The sequence below is a fragment of the Magnolia sinica genome, chromosome 1, assembly GCF_029962835.1.
Source record: "Magnolia sinica isolate HGM2019 chromosome 1, MsV1, whole genome shotgun sequence".
Lineage (NCBI taxonomy): Eukaryota > Viridiplantae > Streptophyta > Magnoliopsida > Magnoliales > Magnoliaceae > Magnolia > Magnolia sinica.
The window spans coordinates 24095-45372 of NC_080573.1; the positions used below are offsets into that span (position 1 = coordinate 24095).

The 21278-nt window shown below is 37.7% G+C and overlaps 1 protein-coding gene across 15 annotated transcripts in view; it reads left to right on the forward strand.

Annotated features, from left to right (window-relative positions):
- Positions 1-1154: 1154 nt before the first annotated feature.
- Positions 1155-21278, forward strand: part of LOC131227394 (cyclin-T1-3-like) — a 39359-nt gene continuing 19235 nt past the window's right edge. For 2 of the 15 annotated variants that reach the window (XM_058223688.1, XM_058223741.1), the window contains exons 1-2: positions 15659-15789; positions 20706-20779. In XM_058223688.1, the coding sequence (XP_058079671.1) occupies positions 20715-20779 (65 nt within the window). In that variant the 5' untranslated portion in view covers positions 15659-15789; positions 20706-20714. The other 13 variants (XM_058223263.1, XM_058223328.1, XM_058223222.1 and 10 more) reach the window with 13 other exon arrangements.

A 21278-nucleotide genomic window follows, 5' to 3' on the forward strand; every position in this document is an offset into this window, starting at 1 on the left:
CGATGTAGGACACCTGCAGGATGTCGAAGAGATTTATAGTCGACACATTTTGTATTTTTTGAACTGTAAATTTTGCTCAGGCATAGTCCTATACTCTAGATAGACAATTTTATTTGGTAGCCAATTTACTTGCATTAAAATTTACATTTATTATAGGGTACATTGCATAATCTATTTTTAATTATATAAATTGCTCAAATGTCAGTTGAAATGAACTGTAGAATCTCAACATTACAGATATATGTGTTTTATTGAAGTTGTCCATTTATTTTGAAAGATTCTTCGTAGTATGAGCTCAAAAAGAAAGCCGATCCAAAGCTTGAGTAAACCACACCACAAAAACCAGTTGTGATAATAACCTCATGGTTGGAACCTCGTAGGACCCATTGGGATGTTTATTTGTGATCCAACTTTTTCATAAGGTCACATAAACAAGGATGAAGGGAAATCATTAATATTAGCTTAATCCAACTTTTGTGGCCCTGGAAAGTTTTCAATGCTATACATTTAATTTCCATTTGCTCCTGTGATGTGTGTGCTCTTTTTGAGCAGTTTTTGGACTTATCACCTAAAATGAATTTTAAAAAATAAATGAACACCCAGGTAAAACACATGCATCAGTGTGCCCGCACTGAGACCCCACTTAACCATCTGTCTCTAGCTATGTCGGGTAGTACCAATCCTGCCTGCGCAAAATAACTAACACATCTGATGAACCGGTTGGACAAGCCGTTCATAAGGCGTGGCTTGGAGGTGAGTGGATCCCTTAGTGTGGGGTCCGCCTTTATGCATGTTCCCTTTATTCACGACTGTCTATTCATTTTCACAGCCCATTCCAGGGCATAAATGAAGCAGATCCAAGTCTTAGTTGAAAGCACCACAGGAACCGTGGTGATTGAATATCTATCGTTAAAAACTTCTTTGGGGTCACCGCAACGTTTATTTTCATCCAACCTGTTGGTAAGGTCTCAAAGACCTGGACGAAGGACCACACAAATATTAGGTTGAACAACTTTTGTGGCTTATAAGTTTTTAACGGTCAATCATCATTTTCTCCTTTGGTGTGGATTTAAGGCACATACATCAAGGTGGCCCCAAAGTAAGGGATCCACCTACCTCGGTGGGTCCGGGGATCACCGAAGCCGCGCCGTCGTTGACACATCACGTAGGCCCTGCCCCTCACCGGTACGACAGTGCTTATGGTGGTACTGGTACCACTGGAGCGCACATCTTTGAGTTTTCTGTCTCCACTCTCCAGGCTCCACAGAGGAGAGAGAGAGAGAGTGTGTGTGTGTGTTTTCGGCTCCGGCTCTTTGGTTGAGCTGATAGAAACCGGTCTGTCCGGGGTTCGATTCGTCGTTGGTACAAAGAAAGGAAAAAGAAAAGGCGTAAAAAGAAGAAGAAGAAGACATCGATCAATCTACATATTATAGGGTTCGTTCGAGCTGCTGCCACGAGAAAACCAGAGGCAAGGCGAATGGTGGTAACCGGATGAGCCTGTAAGTGTTTTCCCTTCTGAAAGTCCGGTTCACGCCCTAATCTTCATCTCGGCTGTGTAAGGCGCCTCTTCTTTGGTTTCTATTCGAAGATACAGGAGACATTATTTTACGACGATTTCATAAAGCTAACGATCTGCTCCTCCAATCTTTCCTGTTCCATCGATATCTCTGACGTTTATTGATATCGTATGAATCGATCGATTTTCTTACTTTTTTTGGAACGTTTCTTTAACCTGATTGCTTTATTTCATTCATCAGTTTCGATATCGAGGGTTTTGGTTTCGATTTTTCTGGATTTGAAGATCAGATCAAACCATGGACATGTACAGTTGTCCATGACTACTAATGGGGAGCCCACTTTGCCCAAATCCAAAAAGCCTCCTAGATATGTTCTACTTCTTCAGACCTGTTTATTCTTCTCTCCCTCTCTTTCAATATGATTTTTTTTTACTATTTGGATTGAACGTGTTACTTTTGTTCTAGATTCGTTACTGTTGAAAAATCTCGGCTCTGTTGTGTGAAAGTCACTGATACTTGATTGAGAAAAATGATAAAACAGGGGAAATGTATTACGGATGTTTTATTTCAGATAAGTAGTTTTGCTTGCTTATTTGTACCAGACTCTCTATCAGCTATCATTTATCTTAGGGCCTATTGGTATAAGTAATTTATACAGGAATTAGATGGTAAATAAGCAATGATTACAACATACTTGTCCCATGACATCAGTGGAATTTGACCATAGAGTCACGTAGAGTTATGCTGTTTGCATAAAGATGGAATTGCAACCATTTTGATCCTTCATGCGCGTGTTTTGAATATGGAACTGAACCTTGCCATGACTGTTGATGGGGGAACATGTGCACGCTCTGCATGTGTGTACAAGAAAAGGACCACCTTCCGTTTTTAGCCATCATCACTTTCCATTTTTTGTTTCAAATCTCTAAATTAGGAAATCTGCTCTTTCTTTCATATCTTTATTTCTAGGCAGGGAATAATTTTAAATATTTTCTTATCTAAGTATCTTCTTATGTTAGGCATTTTCTTAATTATAGAATGCTTGTTACTTAGGTGCTTTCCTATTTCATAGATTTTTAGATTTCATATCTTTTATTACAGATTGTAAGGTTGATTATAAATAGGACCTATGTCCTATGAAATAACACAAGTTGATTAATATTCTCTTTATGTTCTATGACCTATATCCTATTTGATAGCTAACTCAGTTCATGTACACCCCTATAGATAGGGCATCTAACAAGAATCTCCCTTATTCAAATATCGTAACTTTTTCATCAACAACCTGCAAATAGAGGGTCACAAGACAACAAATGCTACTATGGTCCGCGGCCCATAATCAAAAGGAAAATGATAGCCGATAATTGGTGCCTAGGAACTTCCAATATAGGTGAGTTTTGGAGCATGATGTATCCATACTATGAAACTTTGAGAGAGAGCGATTGGGCGTGGAGTAAGGCATGAGACCAATATATCAAATAATCAGTTTGGTTTTATGCATGGGAGGTCTACCTTGAATCTGTTTTCCTACTTAGACAATTGATGGAGAAATTTAGGGAGTGGAGGAAGGATTTCCACATGGTCTTTATTGACTTATAGAAAGGTTATGATATGATCCGTAGGGAGTTAATATGATTGGTGTTGGGGAAGAAAGGAGTTTCAAGAGGATATATTGACATGATTAAAGTTATGTATGAAAGAGCATAACAAATGTAAGGACCACTATTGGATAGACAAGTGAGTTCCCATGACATAGTTTTGATTGACAAGACGAGTGAGGGCGTAAATACAAAGGTAGATTTATGGAGGGTGCTTTAGAGTTTAGAGGATTTAAAATTAGTTCGACTAAAACGAAGTAAGCAATTTTAGTAACAATCGGAGTGGAAATGAGAAATTAGTTAAGATTGTTGATCAAGAAGTTTTGCAAAATGACCACTTCCAAGATCTTGGGTTGATAGTTTATGAGAATGGAGAGATTGAGAAGGATGTTGCCCATATAATTTCAAGTTGGGTGGAAGACTAGAGATGTGCCTTTGGAGTTTTATGTGATCGTTTTGTACGACTCAAGCTAAAAGGGAAGTTTTATAACATAGTTAAAAGATAAAATTAAAAATGAATTCATTCAAGGGAACTTAGGAGAAGCACCGATAGGTAATGAGATGAGGGGAAGTGGACTTAGGTGGTTTGGTCATGTGCAATGGAGTCCAAGAACTACGCCAGTTAGGAGTCAATTGGTATAGGTTGAGGTATAGGTTGAAGGCTCTAAAAGGTCAAGGGGAATGCCCAAAAGGACGTGGGTGGTGGTAGTAAGAAAATACTTATGACCTATGGTTTAACTGAAGTTATGGCCCTTGATAGAGTGGAATGGCAATACAATGTTCATGTGGCTGACCCCAATTAATTGGGACAAGGCTTTGATGATGATGATGTATCCATGTGTGGCTCACCCAATTGAGCGGTTGGAACTCCGAACCATGGGCCTTACTAATAGACTCAACACCTCAGGTTTGCATGGTATGATGCACGTCCTCAGATCTACAATAATGGGTGCTAGCTTGATCTTCATTCATTGTGACTCATCCATGGTTCACATAGAGTTCTACTAGGCATACTTCTTCATCCTCTTAAATGGTAGTGAATCATCCTACAAGGCATACATGATACAACCCAATCCAAACCATCTAAATTGTGTGCCATAGTGGATGGAGGATATCTTAAAAAATACCATTGCTAGACCATCTTAACCATTTGATATCAGCCATTGAATTGGACCACTTTTTCATTGTTATTTTAACCACTCATTTAATGGCCACAAATCGATGGTTTGGATTATTGATAAATATGACTTTTGGGATATGCTCCATGACAAATGGGGTCTATAATTGGTGGTGTTAGTATGCCACATAACACATTTGCAATGTAGGACAAGTCACTATCACTTTAGAAGTGATGAAAATGCACATTTTCACCACGACCGTAGGTCTTGACCATCGTATTCGTATAACATCTTGAATAGGCCTAAGATCCAAAAGGCACATTCATTTAATGAGTTGATGGACCTCGATGATCTCATGGTTGGCCCTCTTTACATGGAGATTATGGATTTTATTGTTTCACATTATTATTTTCCTTGTAGCCCTTAAGATGATGTGTTAGAATAGAGTTTTTGTACATGGGCTTTGCTTTATGTAATAATAAGTATGGAGGGGGTATTTTTGTACTTTCACATTTATTATAAAAGCCCTAATAATAAGATTAGGAGAGGCTACCATCTATTGAGCTCTTCTCTTTCTCTTGCTTCTTCTCATATTTCCTCTCTTTCTCAATTTCACTCATGAACATGGTCTCAAAGCGGTAATGGATCTAGAACTTCACCTTTTCTTTCACTTTCATTCTCTTCTCCCTTCTTTTCTACAAGATAAAACCCTAAATTGTTGGGGGCCAATTTATGCAAATCACCTTCATTCTTTGTTCGACCACCATATGGTGGGTTGTGTAGTAACTGTAGTTGTGCTTCGTGAGTGTACTTGAGGCCCACTTATACAATCATTCATGATGGTTCAAAGTGGGCTATTGTGTATCTATGGCTAGATTTGAAGATTAAGTGTGGGTATAGAGGTCATGAATGAAAGTGAACAACTTTTCACATTCTTTATGAATCATTTCACACATGTGGTAGTGATTATTGATCTATGCTCTCTTGAGGCAAGTGTTGCGTGAGTTCAAGTTCATCCCTGTGTGTTTGATTTCTTCTCTTCCTTAAATATGGACATCAAGAATGATAGTAAGAATAGTCTTCTGCCACCATCTAAGTTGATGAATCTTCATATTACATTGACCAAACTTAACGGTGTGAATTATTTACAATTGGCCACATCGGTGTAAGTGTTTCTTATAGGAAGAAGAAAATTAAAGTATTTGACGCAGTGTTTTACGTATTGACGATATCAGCCGATATATCCCACGATATATCTTGTATCCTACCTGTGCGATACGAAACACACAAGTAGTGGGATATGTTTCACATGTTCGATTCGGTGAGCATTTTTTATTTTCGACCCTTTTTCCCCCTTCTTTTGTAAATCATATTCAATTAGTGTCAAATTGTTACAAGACCATGATTTTTCATGTTTAAAATCATGGATTGGGAGCTTCAATTTTGAGATTTGGAGGAGATGGGACGAGTTGTCGAAATTGAAAAAAATAAAAAATTTCCAATTTCTTGTAAATTGGTTGCAATTTTTCTGTCCAAACATAAAATTAAATATGTATGTAACCTAATCTAGTGATTCTTCTTTTGCTTTTGAATGTATTGTGTGTGTTTCCACATGTCTTCTTACATTTATAAATTATATGAATAGACTTTGGATTTACTTGCATCAATTCAATTAGACAATGCATAGATTAGTACCCCATACAAAGAAAACATATTATGTGTACTTGTTTTTTGTAATGTTTTGATTTATAAGTGTGTATTAATGTCTTTTTTAACAATCACTGAAGTTTCATTGAAAAATTTGACCAATTTCCCAATATTTTTCCATGTTTCCAACAACAACGATACGTTACATAAGATTAAGACCACATAAAGAACCAATGGATATTGAAATCAAAGCTCCGACTCCTTAATTTTTCATGCAAAACATGAAGAGCCAATGGATTTATAACCATTTGACGCTGATTTAAACATAATTTCAACAAAACAAAGGGAATCGGAAATTGAAAATGCTCATCTGACCGAACATGTGAGATATATCGGCAGTTGAGCACTATTTATGTGTTTTGTACCTCACAGGTGGGATATAAGATATATCGTGGGATATATCAGCCGATATCATCAATATTTAAAACATTGGTGTGGACCGTAAATCAATTGTAACTTTTGATCCGGGCATCATCACAAAACACATGACCTATCAATCTTTATGTAACAATGCTTTTGAGGCTAATCGGCTCGCTACACCGACCGAATTCATCACCCCTTTAGTTCAACACTATGATTTAGGGAAAATTTATTCTTTTTAAAAATTTCCATTTTCATTATATCTCCCTTCTCTTGCAATTTTTGTCTTTTTAGAAATTGCTTGTAATGATTCTGGGAATAATTTGGTAAAGTTTATCTGGACGTTTTTATTTTTGGCAAATTAGGCTTTAGAAGAATTTTGCTATTTTGGGTAACTTCTAAATGAATTAGGGTTTTGCTTTTTTTTCCCCCCCTATATAAGTGATGTAATCGGGAAAATCTTAGGATCATCTCAATATAGTTTCAAAATTTTTCCTTTTTTGTCTCGTGGATTTAAGAACTACCTTGTGGATTCAAGGTTTTGCCTACTTGAGGAAGATAGTGATCTTCTTCTCATTGTTTTACGCCCTTCCCTACGTCATGAGGTATGTAGGAAGAACTGAACATATATCAACCCCTATTGACTGATTATGAATGTCCAATAATGAAGATATGATATAAAGCCTCTATGTATAGACTTATTTACCATGAAAGACCTCTTAGATTGATAGGCCTAGTTAGCAATAAGTTCGTGCAATCTTTTGGGTCCTAAAGATCTTGTGAAAAGGTTTCTACAAAAGAAAACGAGTGTTCTTATTGATTTAGATAAAATGGTTTTCTTTTAGTAGCATTGTTGACATGTGCGATGGCATATGCGCATATCTAGATGCAGATCGCACATATGTGATCTAGCACATATGTGGAATATGCGAAAATATGTGATTGCATATTGGCAAACGATTGGCGCTTTTTTTTTTTTTTTTTTTTTTTGTGTGTGTGTGTGTGTAAAAAACAACTTTTTTCTATAAAAAGGCTTCCAAACCTTCCTCATTTGCAATATTCTACTCCAAAACTCTCTTATTCTCTTCTTCTCTTACATTTCTTAATTCCTAGTGGTCTTAATCTCACTCTTTCTCTCTCTTACATTTCCTACTTCCTAGTGGTCTCTCTCTCTCTCTCTCTCTCTCTCTCTCTCTCTCTCTCTCTCTCTTGGAAGTTGGAAGATCAAGATTCAAGCACTTGATGTTTAATTCATTGTTTAATTTATTTTATTTCTCTCAAATATATTTTAAATATGTAAAATTAGTTATCTCTTAACTTAGGAAAGTTACTCTTAATTTCTTAGCTCTTTTTTTTGGTCATATTTTTCAAATTTTTTTTTTTTTTTTAAATGCAATCGCATATGTGATTCGACAACATTGTTTAGTAGTGACCTGTTATAAATTCAACGGTGGATCTTCAAGATCATCAAGTGAGGTCCAAGCTTGGAGTCTGGTCCCACATGATGGTAAGGTGATGATGACATGGAAGGATTGCCATACGGTAGAAGTGCCAAGGGATAGAATTCATGTGCGAAGACTTCATATGATAGAGTGGCGATGATATGGAAGGCTGTTCAGATGGTAGAAGTGCCAAGGGTGATGATGATATGGATCTTCAAGATCATCAAATTTCCAAGCTTGAACTCTAGTCCTGCATGATGGAGGGTGATGATGATATGGAAGGATGTTCAGATGGTAGAAGTGCCAAGGGATAGAATTCATGTGTGGAGACTTCTTATGTGTAGGTGATAGGTGATGGCCCATGCGCATGCTGTAAATAGGAGAGCCATGAACTCTGGCACATGGGGAACTCTATAAACATGAGAGCCAAGGGATCCCATGCCCAAATTTAGTGGACATCTCTCTCTCTCTAGGATTTTAGGAGTTGTAAAAGGGTTCATCACCACTCTGTAATCTGTGTGCTATGTTCATAATATGCGTCCATTGTTTGTGCGAAATGCGTTGCACAGTGTGATACTTGAGAATCAAGTACGGTAGGTATAGTTCTTTCTTGCATCAATGCAAAAAAGAAGATAATAAATACACATGGGTGCAGCCGTTATACATGTTACATGTGCATGTAACCAAAATTTGAGTTTTTGTTTTTAATTTTTATAGGGATAACGAAATCTATGGAATGAATCATTTGCGAAGAAAGGAGAATACCTAAATGTGACCGAATTTTTTTCCCCTTCGAGGGGTTTTTATTGCGTGGACAAATACAGTCCTAGCAGTGGGACCCATATATAGTTAGACCATCTAAATGGATGGTTTGTGTCATCACATGGTGGGGCAAAAGGAGTGAGCAACTTGGCAAGCATGTTGTGGGCAAGCCTCGTCCTTGCCATTCCTCAACTAAAAAGAAAACAGAGAAGTGGGAATGTTTTCATTTTGCTTTTTGGTGGGAATATAGGGGGATGCCTCACTCAATTAGTGAACTCTTCATCTCGTGGCACTCCGGTTGTCATGGGACAAAGAGGAAGATTTTGTTTACAGATTGCACTTCTTGCTAGCATTTCTTCTATGTGGCTTGAAAGAAACAACATGACTTTCCATGACAAGTCATGCTCGACTGAGGAGGTTTATTTGAAAGCCAAGTGGCTTCTGGTCAAATTTGGAAAATCCTTTGTTCTTCCTGCTAGTTTCACTTTGGATTGTTTTGTGGATAGTTAGGTTCCTCTTTTTTAATAAGATTTTCTCGTTCTCTCAAAAAAGAGAAAAAGAGGCCCAAACCTGAGACATCCAATGTTCAAGCAAAGTAATCAGCATTTGGCTGATTGATGAGAAGATTTACCATCCACATGCCAATGTGCTGGACATGTCAGAGACATTAGTAACTTTGCTAGTAGGTCTTACCATGAACATGCCCTGGCGCATCAACCAGGCTAGTACATTCAAAGGATGGATCATGCACACATCTCACTTGATCAATGGATGACTAACCACCATTTTCTAGTTGCTCATGAACCATCACTGAACTTTAGCTCAAAATTCTCTCTCTCTCTCTCTCTCTCTCTCTCTCTCTCTCTCTTGAAGCAAACTTCAACTCCATTTTTCAAGGGTTCAGGAAATCTTACACATTGAACCGTTCACTTTTCATTCGATTATAAGGTTGATGATTTAATGAAACCAGACTGGAGAAGGCATTGGGTTCATTGAACTCGTCAGGTCAGTCTAGCCCTATTTTCAAAAATACAAACTTAATGGCCCTAAAGTTTATTAACCTGGACAGTTGACCTAGTGCACCCTACTGTAGATGGGTGATGCCTTAAAAACTCTACATTGGAAGAACATAGGCAAAGATTTGATGTATATGTTCTTCCAGTTTCGGTATCTGTTGAGCATTTGCCATCTGACAGTAGGCCCATAAAAATCAAGTGTCTAGCAAACAATGAGCCCTTGTGCACAGAACTGCACTTCAGGAGTATGAAATTGAATTGAACACGGCCTGTGGTTCATTGATCTAGACCATTTATCTAACAGGCCCACTGTAGACTGACAACCTGCAAAATTCCTTCAGATTGGAATCTCGTAACCATCTATTATTTGGACATTTTCAGTTGAATCAATGTCAACCGCTGGTGTAAATGCATGCCATGCACTGTCAATGAGACACTATGACTTTAAATTGGGTGGACTATTGTTTGTACCCGTTTCGGCCAATCAGGTTCATTCATGTGTGATCTGTACATATACGCATGAGAGTACAAATGACTGAGCTCAAATGGCCAGGTGACAAGTGGCAAGAGCAGAAGCAATCGAATTCACATGATCGCCTGACATGTGGCACAATGATGATTCAAGAAATGCAGACGTGGGAAACATATGGAAGTAGAGTGGTGGAAAACGGTTACCATAATCGTTGGAACGTGGGAAGCATCTAGAGTCGTTGATTAGCCTTATAAATGGAAGAAGATTGCAGCGAAACATTTCGTCTCATACCAAACCAAACAAACCAAATCTATCTTCAATTGTCTTTCAATTATCCTGTCAAGTTTACATTTCTTAGTGTAACTTTTTATTGTACAAGTAAATTACATTCCTTAGCATAATCATTTACTTTCTGCACAAAAAGGGGCAAAATTCATGCGTAAATAGAAAAAAATATTAAAAAAATATTAAATGGCAACCCAAATCTGTAAAATGCATATTAACATGTTCTACTATGATTAACACATCATATGGCATCATTAAAACAGCAAAAGAATCATTAAAAATGATTTTTCGAATTTTCAAAAAAGGGCCAAAATAAATGCGTAAATAGAAAAAAATATAAAAATATATAAAATGGAATCCCAAATCTGTAAAATGCACATTAACATGTTCTACTATGATTAACACATCATATGACATCATTAAAACAGCAAAAGAATCATTTAAAAATGGTTTTTCGAATTTTCAAAAAAAGGGCCAAAATAAATGCGTAAATAGAAAAAAATATTAAAAAAATATAAAATGGCACCCCAAATCTGTAAAATGCACATTAACATGTTCTACTATGATTAATACATCAAATGGCATGATTAAAACAGCAAAACAACCATTAAAAACTGATTTTTCGAATTTTAAAAAAAGGGGCCAAAATTCATGCGTAAATAGAAAAAAATATTAAAAAATTATTAAATGGCACCCCAAATCTGTAAAATGCACATTAACATGTTCTACTATGATTAACACATCATATGACATGATTAAAACAGCAAAATATATTAAAAAAGTATAAATACCTATTTTTGACGAATTTCTGAAAAATGGCCCACCGAGCTTTGTTAATCAAAAAAATCTATAATATAATGTGCTCATTTTCTGTCAAATGCCTAGCTACAGTGTTGGTACTTGAAATTATAGTTCTTTCTTGCATCAATGCAAAAAAGAAGATAATAAATACACATGGGTGCAGCCGTTATACATGTTACATGTGCATGTAACCAAAATTTGAGTTTTTGTTTTTAATTTTTATAGGGATAACGAAATCTATGGAGTGAATCATTTGCAAAGAAAGGAGAATACCTAAATGTGACTGAATTTTTTTCCCCTTCGAGGGGTTTTTATTGCGTGGACAAATACAGTCCTAGCAGTGGGACCCATATATAGTTAGACCATCTAAATGGATGGTTTGTGTCATCACATGGTGGGGCAAAAGGAGTGAGCAACTTGGCAAGCATGTTGTGGGCAAGCCTCGTCCTTGCCATTCCTCAACTAAAAAGAAAACAGAGAAGTGGGAATGTTTTCATTTTGCTTTTTGGTGGGAATATAGGGGGATGCCTCCCTCAATTAGTGAACTCTTCATCTCGTGGCACTCCGGTTGTCATGGGACAGAGGAAGATTTTGTTTACGGATTGCACTTCTTGCTAGCATTTCTTCTATGTGGCTTGAAAGAAACAACATGACTTTCCATGACAAGTCATGCTCGACTGAGGAGGTTTATTTGAAAGCCAAGTGGCTTCTGGTCGAATTTGGAAAATCCTTTGTTCTTCCTGCTAGTTTCACTTTGGATTGTTTTGTGGATAGTTAGGTTCCTCTTTTTTAATAAGATTTTCTCGTTCTTTCAAAAAAGAGAAAAAGAGGCCCAAACCTGAGACATCCAATGTTCAAGCAAAGTAATCAGCATTTGGCTGATTGATGAGAAGATTTACCATCCACATGCCAATGTGCTGGACATGTCAGAGACATTAGTAACTTTGCTAGTAGGTCTTACCATGAACATGCCCTGGCGCATCAACCAGGCTAGTACATTCAAAGGATGGATCATGCACACATCTCACTTGATCAATGGATGACTAACCACCATTTTCTAATTGCTCATGAACCATCACTGAACTTTAGCTCAAAATTCTCTCTCTCTCTCTCTCTTGAAGCAAACTTCAACTCCATTTTTCAAGGGTTCAGGAAATCTTACACATTGAACCGTTCACTTTTCATTCGATTATAAGGTTGATGATTTAATGAAACCAGACTGGAGAAGGCATTGGGTTTATTGAACACGTCAGGTCAGTCTAGCCCTATTTTCAAAAATACAAACTTAATGGCCCTAAAGTTTATTAACCTGGACAGTTGACCTAGTGCACCCTACTGTAGATGGGTGATGCCTTAAAAACTCTACATTGGAAGAACATAGGCAAAGATTTGATGTATATGTTCTTCCAGTTTCGGTATCTGTTGAGCATTTGCCATCTGACAGTAGGCCCATAAAAATCAAGTGTCTAGCAAACAATGAGCCCTTGTGCACAGAACTGCACCTCAGGAGTATGAAATTGAATTGAACACGGCCTGTGGTTCATTGATCTAGACCATTTATCTAACAGGCCCACTGTAGACTGACAACCTGCAAAATTCCTTCAGATTGGAATCTCGTAACCATCTATTATTTGGACATTTTCAGTTGAATCAATGTCGACCGCTGGTGTAAATGCATGCCATGCACTGTCAATGAGACACTATGACTTTAAATTGGGTGGACTATTGTTTGTACCCGTTTCGGCCAATCAGGTTCATTCATGTGTGATCTGTACATATACGCATGAGAGTACAAATGACTGAGCTCAAATGGCCAGGTGACAAGTGGCAAGAGCAGAAGCAATCGAATTCACACGATCGCCTGACATGTGGCACAATGATGATTCAAGAAATGCAGACGTGGGAAACATATGGAAGTAGAGTGGTGGAAAACGGTTACCATAATCGTTGGAACATGGGAAGCATCTAGAGTCGTTGATTAGCCTTATAAATGGAAGAAGATTGCAACGAAACATTTCGTCTCATACCAAACCAAACAAACCAAATCTATCTTCAATTGTCTTTCAATTATCCTGTCAAGTTTACATTTCTTAGTGTAACTTTTTATTGTACAAGTAAATTACATTCCTTAGCATAATCATTTACTTTCTGCACTTGCCAACTACATTCCATAGTGTAATCCGTAGTATAATCAATAGCGTTAACCCTATAGTCGTTAGTCTTAACGGTAACTAGAGTTGCTGCTAGCATATCGAATCTTATTCAACTATTGAAGAGCATCCTTCAACAGCTGATAGCGGCCGACTTTAAGGATTTGTTTCCCCTCTCACTTTTTTCTCTTCTTTTTTTTCTTTTTTTTTTTTTTTGCATTAAAAAGTCCATTCGTACAGAAGGCAAGGAGTAACCCATCATCAGGGGACGAACCCCACCCTCTGACTATCGCCTAATACATTTAAACATTGAGCGAGTAGTCGAATAGGCGACTAATCTTTTCAGAATCTGGTCATATTCTGTGTCTGCCTACTTCAACGCTCGGGGTCATTATTGTTCGGTTCGAATTGGAACCACAATCTCAATTCTGGCATGCCTGCGCGCGTAAAAATGAGCTAGATCAGAGAAATACTAACTCTTCAATACTTGGCTGAGAAATAGATGGTTAAGAAAGAAAGCACAACATATATATTCACATTCAACTAGAAAACTGTTCAAATATTCGATGGCTGGGATCTTCTAGTGTTGGAAAACTTTTGGTGCACAGGCCATTCACATTGGCTGGATCAACTGAAAATTAAACAATACTTCAAAACTTTCAGGCAGAACTTGTATTTATGACTGCGTAGGTGAGAAATTGAGAGTATGGGGTGGAGATGGCCCAAAGTTGCAAACAATTCAATGTTTGAAAAGAGTTTGCGTAATTTCAGCATTCAATGTATATTCCTGAATAATCTCAATTTTCAATTATTCAACCATTTCATTTTACCAAGTTCAACGTTAGCCAAATTAGTCAACATTTATATGTTTCGAACAAAGCGGCTTTGCCGCATACTGCTACTAAACACTAGCCCCCCAAGTCAAGCAGGTGCTTGTTGTTGCAAGCATGGGTGTTTTGTACCCATTGAGCAAAGATGGGTTGTCGCTCGATCAAGAGGAAGAATAGTAGGGCTCAAAACCGACATCTATCTAGGAGAATGAGGACGTGAGTCTAGAGAAAGAACAGTGAAGGCATTCTCTGACAGCGGGGAAGAGAAGGTAGGGTGAAACCCATGTTGGGTTGTGGTCAACCCAAACCTGATTGAAGAACAGCTTGGTTATTAATCAGAATCTGACCCGATTCTCAACCCAACCTCATCGACCTGAGGCCGACCCATTTTTGTATTATCCAACTTGAACTCGAACCTGACCCAAATTTCTGGAACTGGGTCAGAATTTATATGCAGTGACCTGCATATTAACATCCTGCTAAGACTGGCCGTGCCCCAATTGTTTCGTGGTGCACTCCATTGTGATGGGGGGGATCCCCTGATTCTTGCTGGCACCCATCAATGGTGGCTTCTTAAGATCAATGGTCTGAATGGAAAAGATAGAGGAACAATGTCTGGTCGCACCATCAGTCCATGGGACAAGAACAAGAGAGACTTACCTTTGTTGGCAGTGTGATTTTGGGAGCGAATCTTGTCAGCAGTGAGAATGGAGGACTGGAAGGAGGCAAGTTGGGAGGTGGGAGAGGGAAAGTGCAGTTTATTGGGTTGAAGAAGACAAAAAGAGAAGGAAAAACCATATAGAAGGATTGGGAATATACTACCAAAAAGCCTCAAAGAAAAAGTAAGACGTGTGTTGTATGATGGACCATAGATTAGTGTTGAAAACTGAGAACTTCATGATGTGAAAATGCAGTTTTGGGAACACCTTTTCTAAAAACTCAATTTATCTGAAAAGTTAGTTTTGGATGATGATATTCATTTTTCAATTTTCATTGTAACGTTGTTTGGATGCCAATGTCTAAATCATTTTATGAAAAGTCATTGTAGCATAAGTGGTCCACCTTATGCTCTCAACAGTGGATCGTCTAGCATACCTGTTTTATGTGCTTGTGCTGCAGCATAAAACACCCAAGCTATGGGAGGCATAAGTGGTCCACCTGTTAAGTCGGCTGGCATTATTTTTGGGCTGATAGCCTACATGGTCAGACCCACCTGATTGATGTCTTGGATCTCTCACCCATTTTCCACAGTGTCACACGTGGTGGCTTGTAACCATACACGCAAGTGGGCTTACGAGACTGTTTTTATCATGTGATACTTTCGCTAATACCTATTTTTGCATGACTTACTATTTTTATTTATTTTATTTATTTGTTTTGTTTCATGGACAGGAAATTACTCATGTATTAACGAATTCTTCAATTATAAAGATATGCTATATCGAGACGAGGCATCTTTTGGCATTATCCAAATTTGAAGTACAACATCGATATGGCTGGACTATTACCAGGAGACCCTTCCCATCATGGGATGGTGGAAAGCGAACCATACAATTTTTCTCATGATAAGCTGGATGAACTCGATCATTCTAGTTCTAATTGGTATTTATCCCGGAAGGAGATCGAAGAAAATTCCCCATCTAGAAAAGATGGCATTGATTTGAAGAGAGAGACATATTTTCGTAAATCATACTGCACTTTTCTGCAGGATTTGGGCATGAGGCTTAAAGTGTGAGTTCCCTCTTGTTGTACTTTTGTTCAAATAGACATTCATTTCCTAGGGTACTTTTCCATTTGATGTTTGACATATTCATTTATTTCCTTACATGCAATCAGTTTTCTCTTTACAAATTATATAATTTTGGTTAGTATCAATTATGCCCGCAAGCTCTGTAAAAAGTTGGATATTGTAGAATTGGATTTGAATGTTTTATTTGTTTATCAATTATTGCCGATGGCATAGTTTTGATTGATAAGACAAGGGAGGTCATAAACACAAAGCTGGATTTATGAAGAGGTGCTTTAGAATCTAAAGGATTTAAAATTAGTCGGACTTAAACAGAGCATGTGGAGTGCAATTTTAGTAACAATAGGTGGGAATGTGGAATTAGTAAAGGTTGCTGACCAAGACGTTTCCCAAAATGATCACTTTCGATATCTTGGGTTGATAATTCATGAGAGTGTACTCAGTGTAGAGATCGAGTAGGAAAGAAGGATATTGCCTATAGAATTCGAGCAAGGTTAAAGAAACAGTGTTGTGCCTTTGGAGTTTTATTTGATTGTCATGTACCACTCAAAATGACCAGCCATGCTTTATGGACAGAATGTTGGACAGTTAAGGTACAGCGTATCATAGGATGTGTAGCTGAAACGAGGATGTTGAGATGGATGAGTGGCAAAAGGAAGGATAGAATTAGAAATGAATGTATTCGAGGGAATTTGGGGTAGCCCCAATAGATAACAAGATGAAGGAAAGTTTCCCAAAATGATCACTTTTGATATCTTGGGTCAATAATGCACGAGAGTGTAGGGATTGAGAAGGGTGTTGCCTATAGAATTCGAGCAGGGTGAAAGAAACAGAGATGTGCCTTTGGAGTTCTATTTGATCATCGTGTACCACTCAAAATGACCAGACATGCTGTATGGACAGAATGTTGGACAGTTAAGGAACCTCATGCCATAGGATGAGTGTAGCTGAAACGAGGATGTTGAGATGGATGAGTAGCAAAACAAGGAAGGATAGAACTAGAAATGAATGTGATCGAGGGAATTTGTGGTGTCACCAATAGGTAACATGATGAGGGAAAGTAGACTCAGATGGTTTGTTCATGTTCGACAGAGATCAAAAAATGCACCAGTTAGAAGGAATGAGTTCGTACTAGTTGAAGGGCTCTAAAAGGGCAAGAGGAAGGCCCAAAAGGACGTGGGTGGAGGTAAGAAAAGACTTGATGACCTATGGTCTTATGGCCCTTGATAGAGCGAAGTGGCGGAAAAGGATTCAAGTAGCTAACCCCCCAATTAGTTGGGATAAGGCTGAGATGATGATGATGATTAGTTTACCAATTAATTATTACCAGGGAGTCAAGGATGTTTCACACGGACCAATAGACAACTTATTGCAGTAGTTGGTTTAAATGACCATTAATGCTTGTTTGCTGAAAATTTTTTGAAGCTTCTTGACAAGACGAATTTCCAGTTTTAAGTCAATACAAAGAATACTAAGTGCAGTTAGTAACATTAGAGTGAAAATGAGTAGTTAAGTTTGCTAATCGAGAAGTTTCCCAAAAATGATCACTTTCGATACCTTGGGTCAATCATTCATGAAGGTGGAGAGATTGAGAAGGATGTTGCCCATAGAATTCAGGCTGTGTGGAAGAAGTGGAGTTGTGCCTCTGGAATTTTATATGATTGTTGTCTACCAAACTAAAAGGGAAAATTTATACGACAAGTATAAACAGCCGTGCATTATGGAATAATGTTTTTTTTGACAGAATGTTTTATTGGAACAATATACTTTAGATGGTTTGGCAAAGTGCAACAGGGACTAAGAACCGCGCTAAGTACTTAGGAGTAAATTGGTACAAGTTGAAGGCTCTAAAAGGGTAAGGAGAAAGCCCAAAAAGGATGTGGAAGGAGGTAGTAAGAAAAGGCTTCATGACCTATGCCTAACTAAAGATGTGGTCCTTGATAGAGTGGAGGTGGAAGAGGATTCATGTAGGGGACCCCAATTAATTGGGATAAAGCTTAGAAGATGATGATGAAGTCAATATGAAGAAAATAGATATAAGGGAAACTGATGTTAATGTGAGCCCAACCTTTAAAAAATTGATGATATTGGTGTAGACCTAATCCACATGTGATAACAATGAGAGTTGAAGGACAGATAGAGGGTTTGATCAGAGGTTTTGAGGTGCGAGGTATCGTCCCGTTGATATCCTGTCTCTAGTTTGTCAATGACACTATTCTCTTCTGTGATGCAAAAGTTGAGAAGGTGGACAACTTAAGAAAGTTGGTAAGATGTTTGAGGTGGTGCAGGTTTAAGAGTCAACATTTCCAAGAGTTTATGGGGTGTGCTCAACTAGCGAAGAGGTGGCTACATATGCAAAGATTTTTGGGCATGTTAATGAATGTGATATGAGCCTACATGGGCCCACATAGATTGGTTATTTTGATCTAGGACATAAGAGGGGATTTTTGCTTTCATTACTAATGGTATTTCTATAATTATGAAACTTTTTATAATATAAAAAGGGGGTGTTCCTCTCTCTCTCTCTCTCTCTCTCTCTCTCTCTCTCTCTCTCTCTCTCTCTCTCTCTCTCTCTCTCTCTCTCTCTCTCTTCTTCTTCTCTATTCCATCTCTATTTCCACTAGTATACATAGTATCAGAGACGGGTTGTTTATGATCTAATCCACCTTTCTCCCACCTTATCCTTGCTTCCTTCGTTTATTTTAGCTCTCCCATCCTTTTTTTTTTGTTGAAAATCTTTTAAGTTTCTTTCCTTTTTGTTGTGCCAGGCCTTTGTAATGATCTGTTTGTGATCATTACTCTTCTTTACACTCCCACCCACTCTATTCCATCTCTCTCTCCACTATTTAACATGGTATCACAGATAGGTCGTTTATGATATAATCCATCTTTCTCTCATCTACCCTATCCTTGCTTCTTTTATTTTTTGGTTCTCCTATCCCTTCCGTGTTGAAAATCTTTTAAGAAACCTAGGGTTTTTTTTTTTCTTTTTCTTTTTGTTATGTCGGGCCTTGGTAATGGTCCGTTCGTGAGAAGTGGATGGAGCGTTCCTGATCATCACCTTTTATGGGATGTGTGAAGGTGTTGGGTGATTGCCTTCGCTAGATGTTGTGTTTGTGATAATTAACCTTTGCGATTGGTTGGAACGTTTGGACGTGTGTTTGGGTTATTCTCTTCAAGTGTGGCGTCATACCATGTGAAGCGTGCAAGTGGGGTTTTCGGTGGTCACAAAAGATTAACCTGTATTCGTGTAAGTTTGCAGTATATATTCTAATTCCTTATCCCAAATGGAAGTGAGAAGTTATTCGAGGACTGGATTCATAAATTCATTTAATTTTTTAGTGGTCAAGAAAACCTTTATTAAATTAAATGGAAAAAAACTATCTCCAGTGGTCTAAGTCCATTCAAGTATTTTTAATGACAAATGAAAAATTGAAGCACTTCACCATGGAAAAACCTTATGAGAGTTCTATTACATATGGACAATGGATCGAGGAGAATGCTCAAATTATGACGTGACTGTGGAACTTTATGGAATCATTTATTGGTGATAATGTTATGTTTTTGGATACTACAAAGGAACTATGAGATGCATTATGAGAGATGTATTCATCTGACAAAAACATCTCTCGTATATACCAATTGTTTGAAAGGATATTTGGATTTCAACAAGGAGATAAATCTCTGGGTGAATATTATTTAGAACTAAAGGAATGCGGGAGGAATTGAATGTGTAGCAGCCTCATATGGATTTGGAAACCTTATGAGAGTTCTATTACATATGGACAATGGATCGAGGAGAATGCTCAAATTACAAAGTGACTGTGGAACTTTATGGAATCATTTATTAGTGGTAATGTTATGTTTTTGGATTCTACAAAGGAACTATGAGATGCATTATGAGAGATGTATTCATCTGATAAAAACATCTCTCATATATACCAATTGTTTGAAAGGATATTTGGATTTCAACAAGGAGATAAATCTCTGGGTGAATATTATTTAGAACTAAAGGAATGCGAGAGGAATTGAATGTGTAGCAGCCTCATATGGATTTGGAAAAACAATATCAACAACTTGAAGAGTTCTGAATGGCCAAGTTCTTATCTGAATTGAAACGTAAGTATGAACTGGTTCGTATGTAGATTTTGGGTGGCAAAGATGTACCATCTTTAAACGAGCTGTGTGCATGCACCTCCAACGTGTATCTTCGGGCTCTACAAATGACAGCGTAGCTCTAGCATCGTTCTTTAGACGGGCCCGCAGTGGTGGCCATGATGGAAAAGGTTGTTATGATGCCATGGGAGGTGGCTGTGGGCTTAGGAGGTGCATGCATTGTGGGCTTTCTAATTATTTTGTTGAAAAATGATGTGACCTCTATGGAAAGCTTGCATGGGCTAATCAATCTTCCCACACTAGAGGGAGCAACGAGCCTCCTCTAGCTAATTTGATCTACTACACAAACATGTATGACTTGCGAGATGATTACTCTTACTCTAGAAGAATATTCCAAGTTGGTGAACAATCTACAGGATCAGTCTATTCCTAGTACTTCTGCAGCTACTTCTACCTCTATGGCTACATTCATAACCGCAAGTATGGCTTGTTTAAGATCCAAGTATCATACTTCATGGATAATTTAACTTTGGAGCGTCCGATCATATGATAGGTCAGTTTGGTGTGTTTTCGTCTGTTAATGGCTTATTAACAGGCTCTTCTGTCACTCTGACAAATGGTACGCAATCCAAAGTATGTGGAATGGGTATTGTTCATACAAGTCCCTCTATTTCATTATCCTTTATTTGTTTCAAAATTTCCTTTAAGCCTTCTATTTGTCAGCAAACTTACCAAATTCTTTAATTGTTACATCACTTTTTGTCTTTCACTTTGTATTTTTTAGGGCTTAAAGATGAAAATGAAGATTGGCGGAGGACATGAGAATGATGGGTTGTGTACTATCTTGATCGTCACGTTGTGGGTGTAACAACATAGAAAGACATTTCAGCTTATCAGTGGCACTAAAATCTTGGTCATACATCATTGAAGATCCTTATGAGTTTTCTTTCTTATTGTTGATGTCACGTCTATGGTGTGATATGTGTGAGTTGAGCAAGCATCATCGTGCTGCTTTTTCACCACATGTTGAGAAGTGTTGTTTAGTTCCTTTCTCTTTAGTTCATTTAGATGTTTAGGATCCAATTAAAATATCTAGTTTAAATATTTTGTTACATTTGTAGGTGATTGTTCGAGAATGACATGGCTTTATTTAATGAAAAATATATCTTAATTATTTTCTATTTTAATATCTTCGACATGGAAGTTCAAAATCAATTTCATTCCAAAGTGTCTATGTTTCAATTTGATAATACCAATGAGTACATGTCTCAAGCTTTTAGTCAATTTTTCCCTGAAACAAGGCTCCTACATTAGACATCATGCGTGCCCCACAACAAAACGGGGTTGTAGAATAGAA